This window comes from Nanorana parkeri, unplaced genomic scaffold (assembly GCF_000935625.1).
Source record: "Nanorana parkeri isolate BGI_ZX_2015 unplaced genomic scaffold, ASM93562v1 scaffold1645, whole genome shotgun sequence".
Lineage (NCBI taxonomy): Eukaryota > Metazoa > Chordata > Amphibia > Anura > Dicroglossidae > Nanorana > Nanorana parkeri.
In genome coordinates, this window is record NW_017307913.1 from 121,092 (window position 1) to 130,702 (window position 9,611).

The 9,611-nt window shown below is 38.7% G+C and overlaps 1 protein-coding gene across 2 annotated transcripts in view; it reads left to right on the top strand.

The window, feature by feature from the left end:
* SEC31A (SEC31 homolog A, COPII coat complex component) overlaps positions 1-9,611 on the top strand; it is a 49,331-nt gene that overhangs the window by 9,455 nt on the left and 30,265 nt on the right. For both annotated transcript variants that reach the window (XM_018570978.1, XM_018570979.1), the window contains exons 3-10: positions 1,886-2,009; positions 3,791-3,989; positions 4,338-4,433; positions 5,603-5,743; positions 5,841-5,983; positions 6,192-6,291; positions 7,164-7,325; positions 7,545-7,697. In XM_018570978.1, coding sequence (XP_018426480.1) covers positions 1,886-2,009; positions 3,791-3,989; positions 4,338-4,433; positions 5,603-5,743; positions 5,841-5,983; positions 6,192-6,291; positions 7,164-7,325; positions 7,545-7,697 — 1,118 coding nt within the window. The remainder of the gene's footprint in view (positions 1-1,885; positions 2,010-3,790; positions 3,990-4,337; positions 4,434-5,602; positions 5,744-5,840; positions 5,984-6,191; positions 6,292-7,163; positions 7,326-7,544; positions 7,698-9,611) is intronic.

Consider the following 9,611-nt stretch of genomic DNA (forward strand, 5'->3'; position numbering starts at 1 on the left):
TCTGAAGAACCCCCACCTCCTAGGGCCTCTGTTTACACTTGAGTGCAATAAGCAAAACGCCTGTCGCTGGAAAAAGAGTACATGAGCTTCTTTTTGGCAGAGTACAGAGCATTTTGTCCCTATAGACTCAATAGGAAACGCGCAATGCAATTATTTCAATGCGTTTTTGCGGGTGTTTTTTTTACGCATTTGCCCATTTACATCACACTGCTCACAAAAACATGCAACTGAATGCACCTATTAAATCACGCGTTTTTCCACATGCGAAAACGCTGTTGCCTAGGTTTGAATTAAGCCTTTGGCAGGACCAAGATTGACAGCCACTAGAAACATGCTTACAGTAGGGAAACTCAACGATGACCTCACAAGTTTGCTGCTGTTACTTCATTGCCTGATCAGGATGCTGGGGCGGGAAGGTGACAATTTTGTGTTCCTTAACTATAACAGAGAAAGTACTGTCACCCACCTGACTCTGCTGTGTTTTAGAGTTGTTTGAATCAAAAAACGTGGCTAAACCAAAGAACAAATATTTTATCGGATAAACAGTTTACATGTATGTATCTATATAAAGTGTTTAGTCCGGAGTCCCTCTTTAGTTACATCTATGCTCTTCTACTGCAAACATAATTAGGAAAAGATGAGTCACGATAGCTGCAAGTAGACATAAAGAGCCTACTATCCCACCCTGTTGTGTTGCTATGGAGTTTCTGTCCAGAATGACTCAGGCCTCTCAGCTAAACTGTCCCTTATAAATATTTTATAATGCATTTAAAATTGTAAATATTTGTAATACGTAACATTTAGTACCAGCACACCTTCCTTGTCACAGGAAAATGTTTTTTTCATTGAGTTGAAAGTTTATTTCTGAAAGACATTCTACGTAAACAAAGGTGTGTGGGTTGTTGTTTTTTTCTGATCCTCATAGTTTGGTGTCTTGTGGTGTCAGTAATAATGACTTGCTAAACATTTTCCAGCAACAGGGAAGGTATATGGTGGTGATACACAAATCAGAACCACAGTATGTAATTTTAATGCATTAAGTATAAACAAACACCTTCTTGTTTGCAATCTGTAACAATGTCCTCCCTTATGAGAGCCATCAGCTGACACCTTGCTGGTCTGCTTGCTCTCTATTGAAAGCTGGGGTCCCCACTAACGATCGGTAACCAATTAAATGGGTTCCTAATCTTGCGCTTACTGCAGGTGTAGACAAATGGAATTCAGGAGCCAGTCTGTCCAATTTAGCAGCCAGCAGGATTTTGTTTGGTAGCCAGCTGCACTGACTACAACTGCATAAAACCTTACTGTAGATGTTCGGCACCAGTTGTCGTTTTTCAGGTGCATTGTCTACCTAACTCCTTGGATTTGCCCAGCCCTGACTGACTGGGTCAGCTCTAAAACAGCCATGTATTTAAATAGTCGGCTGTCAAATATAGTTGTGCTATTAAAAATAATAAATAGGGGAAAATGAAACAAAAGGTAAAGAAATGAATCATGAGTTAAAGAAATTAGTTGGAAGTAAAGGTAGAAAATGTACAGTATATACATAGTTATTTGTTGCCATAATCGCTATGATCGAACATTTAATTTACTGCCCTCCTAACTAAAAAAAAAAAAAAGGCCTTGGGTTTAATATATTGGTTACAACACCAAAGTTGAATAAATCACAAGTAGTTGCTGATTTGCTTTGTTTGTCCAATCATTTCTATTGTGTTGGTATTTTGGACTACAAATGCACTTATAAACGATAAATATGCACCAAAGTTATTTCTATTACCACAACTTTGAACCTTATTCAAGTTTGAAAAAATAATGCATGCATTTTAATGAAAGCAGATTTGTTTATTCACAGTGTGAGCTCAGTCACCATTATTTATCTTGTCAGGTACTTCTGCTCAGCAGTTAGATGCCACTTTCAGCACAAATGCCTCCTTGGAGATCTTTGAACTAGATTTGGATGACCGTTCACTGGACATGAAAGCATGTGCTACATTTGCATCTTCTCACAGGTGTGACATTTTTTTCTTTTTCTACAATGTAGAAGATTTGCTTGAGAAGTTGAAAATGAGGAAATGTTTTGCTGGGCAAAGCAACAAAGATCACTTAGCCACTAAATTGATGACCTGTGACGATTTCTCATGCATAACCGTCACACTGTTTTGCAAAGCGCACACAACTCAGAGCTTAGATTTATTTATTTATTAAGTCAACACTTTTTTTTTCTTTTTCGGAAAAAACATATATGCAGTACATCGATGCATGCAAATTTCCCCATGTTTTATGCCTTTAAAGATGTAATTACAGAAAAATATCTGTTGATCTTCCAAAAATCTGTTCTGGGCTGACAGTATAGTGCCTTTTGTGAACTGTAATTGCAAAAAATGGTGTCAGGCCTGCCTAGTTGTCTTTTGCTAAACTACAGTATTCCTCTCCTTATCTCCACAACATAGGGGGAAATGTTTTGTAGTTCAAGATGAGAGCTGAGAAAAACCAACAGATATTTTTTCAACTTTACAAACCGATCTAACAAAATTGTTTTTGGTGGTATGTTTAACAAACCAAAACGCAGCAAAGAGAAGTTCATTGTTAGGATTTACATACACTTTAGGCTCATTGCAATAATCCTTCTGTACATTAACATCTTCCCAGGTCAGACAGTGTTTTACAACTATTGTACTGGAAAATGCCTAATATCTCAAAATCTAAAATTTCCCTCTTTTTGACTTTATGGTGCTGACATACTTGTAAAAACTTTTACTTATTTGGGGTGTAAATATATTACACATTAAAGAGACTAAAACTGCATTTTCTTTATTGCCCACCGAGGGACACAAGCATTTAGTAATTCTTAGACATTGGGTTATATGCTGCCATTGGGTTATATGCTGCTTTACTGGTGGTCTGGACACTGGAAAGCCGGAAAAAGAAAGCCATTCACCATATAACCCTTCCTTTTACTGTCATGCCTCCGTTTTTTAAGTTCTTACTGGTGTCTTAAGAGATGAGCATTTTCTCCAGCTCTATGGCTCTATCACCCTGTATGTATGTGTGCTATACATGCTGTTGAGGACTTCATCTATGTGGGCTGGGAATGCCCTGAATGGCTTTGGACTCCACCTGAGACGGCCAGAGCTTTTTCCTTTGGGCATGTGCCACCTAGAAGTGAACTAATTCTCAATGTGGATGCTCCAGTGTTAGCCGAGATGCCACTACAGGCGGCAAAGGTATGATTACCTTGGGGAAGAACTCGCAAATCTAAGAATGTATACTTTTCTGTGTGACTCAATGGCCTTGGAAGAAAAAGATTGTACAGTGCTACCAAAGACATTTTTTGCCCAATTTTCTGCTTAATATAAAAATATATGTTTAGGTTATTGTTAAAGTCTAATATTTGTACTTTTTCAGTAAACCGGTGCATACAAAAACTTAAAGTAGTACTCGCCCTTCATGCTCCAGAGCTGCTCCTCCAGCACCAGTCCTGTTCTTGGTTAGGTAACACCCAACTTCATTCACCCTCTTCCGGTGAGTCCCACTGGGTGTCGTTACATCAACATCATGATGTTGGCCTGAGCAGAGAGAGTACTGCTGCACAGAATGGCATTCTTACATCACCGCATTTGGGGGGGGGATGTCGGGTGCAGAGATTGGGGACAGGAGTTGGACTTTAATCTTAATTATGGATTATTGTTTTTATACCTCCTAGATATGTTTTGATTTCAGTGCCTCTTGCCATTTGGTGCCCTTGATTTAGTCATGACATTTTTACAACTTTATTTTTCTATGCTTTCAGGTATCATAAGCTAATATGGGGACCGCAGAGCGTGAAATCAGATTGCAGTATTTCAGGAATTATTATCGCTGGAGGAGAAAATGGAAATGTAATTCTTTACGACCCAGCTCAAATTATGGCTGGTGATAATGATGTGGTGATTGCACAGCAAGATAAACATACGGGACCGGTCAGAGCTTTGGATGTAAACCCGTTTCAGGTTAGATCTTCAGTAATGCTTTCCGCTGCATTTTATAATGGCAGGGGGGTAGAGTGTTTGCTTATTTCTCTCCCGTTCATTGAAGGACACAGGGAACAGATCGGAGATCATGTACTGTAGGGTAATATCGCCACCTGCAGACGGCTTCCAAGAAGGCTCTGACGGAGCTCCCCTTCACGGGGGAGCGTCTATTCGGGGCTACCTTGGATGAGATCATTAAGGATCTGACGGGCGGTAAGAGTACCACATCTGTTTCAATGAAGAGAAAATTACACAGAACCTTAGTTTAAACTGTTAATAGCATTTAGATTAAAAACAAACCTATGTTGCATTTTTTTTCCCCTATAGACAAACCTTGTAGCATCCGGTGCCAATGAGTCTGAAATCTACATTTGGGATTTGAATAACTTTGCTGTTCCTATGACGCCAGGAGCTAAAAGTCAGGTAAACAAAGCTGTCTGACTTCTTTCCTTTTCGGTTTATAAAGTGCCTCCAAAAGGCTAAAATGTTTTTCTCTCTTTTGCATACGATCATCTGCCAATTGAATTCACAGTGTTTACCAAAGATTACTATAAGCAATTATTTGGTCATAGGGGGCTAAAAATCCTGCTTTTACCCCCTTGCTGCCAGATGTTAGAGGGAAAGGTGGTTGTGTCCCATCACAGATTGCATTACATGGGACAAGCAAGCTCCTGCAGAAGTAACATCTGCCTTGAGCACTGGGGAGGTCCACACTAACTTGAAGTCGATCACAAATTCAGTGGGTAGAGCTTGGCATGGCCAGTTACTGATGGACTGCCTGGAGGATGGGCAGTATTGGTAACACTGTGTTAAGGCACACCCACTGCATGCATTCTCACATCCCACTGTGGCCCTAGCAGGTACAGTTGCTCAGGGCTGCAATGCTTTTCATAGCACAGGGAGATCTTTGTTACCATTTTAAAGAACATGTATCTGTTCTGTTGCCAGGATCACCAGGTATTTTTTAACATTAAAGGGCCATATGTGTCGCTTATGTGTTTAGATGAAGCACTGAGATCTTGAGGAATGCTGAATTAAGTTTTACTTGCTTAGCAGGACATTACATGTATGTATACAGGAATACAGCATCAAACAGGAAAAATATATACCATATACAAAAGCATGCATATAGAACTCCAGCATAGACCAGACTTGCACTACAGCGCCATCTATTACCCAAAAGACAATACTGCATCTCTAAACACCAGTAATACAATCCTTATATTGTAAAGCGCTGTGCAAACTATTGGCGCTATATAAATCCTGTATAATAATAATAATACAATCCGCCCATATCAGAATATCAGTAATATGCTGTTTTATTTCCAACAATATGGACAAACAGACTGGACAGTGTTAATATTGCTATTAACCTATATGATATATAAAATTTTGTATTTTGCCCCCTAGTTCTTTAAATATTTATTTAGGTATTTAAAAACATGTCTTTAACACTAGCACCTGTGTAAACCTTGTTGGAGGACATCTACTGCATTGCTCTGAGGACATTCATCTTCGGAAGTGTGCATTACATATGAAAGCAAGTTTTGTGCAACTACCTTGAATTTAAATCTTGATTTAATTTATTGTAGCCTTTAGAAGACATAAGTTGTATCTCCTGGAACAGACAAGTCCAGCATATTCTAGCTTCTACAAGCCCCAGTGGTCGGGCCACTGTTTGGGATCTCCGGAAAAATGAACCGATCTTGAAAGTCAGCGACCACAGCAACAGGGTATAGTTGACATCTACACACATAATTTGCATTCCCTAGAGCCTTTTATCATTTTGACATTTTCTTACTTTTATATTTTACTCTTCTGGATGATCAGATGCATTGTTCTGGTATGGCATGGCACCCTGATGTTGCTACCCAAATGATTTTATCATCGGAGGACGACCGGCTACCTGTCATTCAAATGTGGGATCTCAGATTTGCTTCTTCTCCTTTTAGGGTGATGGAAAATCATACAAGGTTTGAGTACTACTATATTCTTACGTGTATTGTTTGTGTGTGTTATTTTTGTTATATACATTAGCAAGTGTCTGCCTGTTGTGTTGTTAAGTCATTACCAGATATTGCTGTGTGACTTGATGACCAGTTTGTCCACAAGTGCTAATATTGTTGATTTTTGTGCCATGCGGAAAAAAATATTTTCTAATGGTATGCTTTGTTATTTCAGGGGTATTTTGGCAATTGCTTGGAGTATGGCAGACCCAGAACTCTTGCTGAGCAGCGGAAAGGATTCAAAAATACTTTGCTCAAATCCTAACACTGGAGAGGTGAGTTCTTTTAAAGTGAATTGTGAAAAAAACAGTTGATGGATAACTATCACTTTAACCTTAAATTGTAAGTGTAGGCAGACATTAATGACCCCTATTGATCCAAGTATTTGTTTATTAATTTGTAAATAGTACCTCAGTCGTCAATTAGTCCTTGTACCCTCTTGCACATTAGCCTTCAGAATGAGAGAGGAAGGGGTTGCACTATAATCGAACATTCATAGTTATTATAGGTTGTAGAGCTGCAGCTAACGATTATTTTCAAAATCGATTATAATCGATTATGTCAATTAGTTGTTGCAGCCCTAATAGGTTGTCTCTTTGTCAGGTGTCGTATCAACATTGACACGGAGCATCCACTGCCAGACACCTCTAGAACTGATTTGTCAGGGGACCGACAATAGTGATCTTCCCATTCTGTCAGCTAGGCATATTTGGAAATATCTGCTGCTGGTGATGTGGGATTAAAACTTGATATGGCTAAAACTGGAATCTTTAGTCTTATTGTTGGTTTCTTCTGTACCTAATTTCACACCATTGAGTCATTTTTGTGTACTGTATGCACATGGTGATGTTTTGGCGTCTTTGTAGATACACTAAACTTTGTTATTATTTTTAAAATATAGTGGCGTTCTCCACCTGGGTCACATGTGAACTGATGCTTTAAGTTGATGACAAAAAGAGAAAAAAATCTTTTAAAAAAGAAACATCAAGCCATATGGTTAAAAAAATGAAAAGCAGGAAAATGCCTGTTTTGCAGCAACTTAGATGCTACCTTGTCTAATTTGCTGCAACAAATAAAAGAAAAAGAAAAGATGCAGAAATAATACATTATTTTGTTTATTAATTATTCTTTGTTTGCATTGTGCCAGATTTTATATGAGCTGCCAACAAACACTCAGTGGTGTTTTGATATCCAGTGGTGTCCCCGTAACCCAGCTGTGCTCTCTGCTGCTTCTTTTGATGGTCGTATTGGTATATACTCCATTATGGGTGGAGGCAATGACAATCTAAGTCAGAAGCAGGCGGATAAGGTAAATCGGTCATTTTCTACTTTCAGCCTATCATTGGAATTTACTAAAACGTTTATATAAAAATGATATAATGTAATATAAAACTGCATTGTAGTGGGTGTGCTTTACTGACATACTGTATGTCTTGTACATCATTGATAATTGTAAAATACACATTTTAAAGAAATAAGTACATGAGTGACTAATGTTTTGTGTGGTTTTTTTTTTTATACCATGCAGCTTTCTTCATCTTTTGGAAACATGGATCCGTTTGGCACTGGACAGCCTCTTCCTCCTCTGCAGCTCCCTCAACAGACCACTCAGCAGAGTACTGTGTTTCCTTTAAAGAAACCTCCTAAGTGGCTGCGCCGGCCCGTCGGGGCTTCATTTTCTGTAAGTAATTTTCATTTCACAGCAAAGGTTGCGGAGTGATTAATAAGGACAATATGATCGTTGGGAAATGCCACCTTAATGTTCAGGTAGAATTTATGAATTTTTCGTAGGTACACAGGTAATGTTTGTTTGCCCGTTTCGAGCACGTGTGTGTGTTTCTTTTCTGGTGAATTGTGTTGTCTGTTACAGACAATGTTTGACATTGTCGGTGTGAGTGTTCAATGGAAAATCTTTCCTGTTGTCTTCGGTTTGTCCCTTACTGAACCGTAGCCTTTCATCACTCGGTAAACTTTCCATAAGTAAAGGGAATCCTTCATATACTGCTGTCTTGAGTTCTGCGTGCCTTAAAGTAAATGAATCCTGGCTTTGTAGACTATTGATGCAAGGAAGTGCCCTAGTATTATCCCTGTAGGTGTAGTATTGTAATGTACAGTGTGACCATTAATAATTTAGATAGAAGAATAGACACCGGCACTCCAAGGCAAGTCATCACTTGTTTGCCTGATGAAGGGGATCCTGTGAGACCCTGAAACGTTGCACTGAGTGTATTCTACTATGCAAAATGTACGTGAATAAATAGACGTACTTGATCTGCCTTGTCCATTCTTCTTTCTGCATATTTTGGCGGTAGACATCCGTCGACATGCGTTACACCCACTTCTCATTTGATGGAACAGCGGTTCTTAATGCGATGGGTATATGGACTGTACATTATTCATTTATGGCTCATGTCTATGGGTGCTGTTTTCCTGCATTTGACATGCACGTCTTGTGCAGGTCAGCAAAATTCCATTACCTTTTTGATTGAGTAGTACACCTGGCAGTTCAGAGGCTGCATTTTAATTTGAACTCGGCTGCATGCACATGAATGGAAAATGCAGCGTTTGACTAGAAAGCAAATTGACATGAACTCTGAGACTGAAATAATTTGATACTGTTAGTGTATTAAGAGCTAGATTAGATCTTTGTGGTACGTTTATGCATGTTAATGTGCATTGCCTTGTTGCAAACCATTTAAATGGTCTTCCTAACGCACCCAAAAAGGTGCATGCACTATTTTTTAATAACGGGGCGCACCACAAGCATGGTAGTGCACTGAGTTGGGGGGGCAATTAGATTGTGTTGAGAAAGGTGAATTGCCGCAACTGTGAATCCAGCAAGAAAAGAATAAAAGTAGATGCTGAGATTTGTAATACTGTGACTCATTGTGGATCGGTAACCAAAGAAGTAGATTCGTGTCAGCATTACATATCTGCCACAGAAATGCTTCAGTCATACTACAATTCTTCTTTCAATAGTGTGCAGGACGCGCATTTTAGTTCAAACACAATAGGCCTTATTTTGTCATTTTTGTCTTTCGTAACAACCATTATGTGTTATCCTTCAGTCACTTTAGACTTTGTAGGATTTTATTGCCTGAAGCCAGGTCAGTGACTCGCCAGCTATTGATGGCAGAATCAGGAATACTTGGCAGCATGCATGTTTTTTTCCCTGTAAAGTGTACCTTCAAGGCAAAAATCAAGTATATGACAAAATCTTAGTGTTGAGTCAAGTGGTTGGATGTTCTGTGCAATTTCTTGTTAAACCAAAGAAGCTTTTATTGAGAGCAAAAGAAGGCTTTTACAAATTTACATTTGCACACTCAAGACCTAAACAACCATATCAGCCATAAATGGACATGGTCCATTGGCATGAAGCATAATGGTAACGGAATAGAAAAGTAGAGAAGAAAGAAAAAGTGTAGTTGAATTGTTCCTTTGTACAATAGCACAAAAATAATAGCATTGGAGAAAAATACTATACCAAATATGACCATAAAGGTTTACAGTATAATGAAACATAAGTCCCAGATAGGGCAAACTGCTAGTACAGTATTAAAAAAAAAAAAAAAGACGACACCTAAAACTCTGCTAT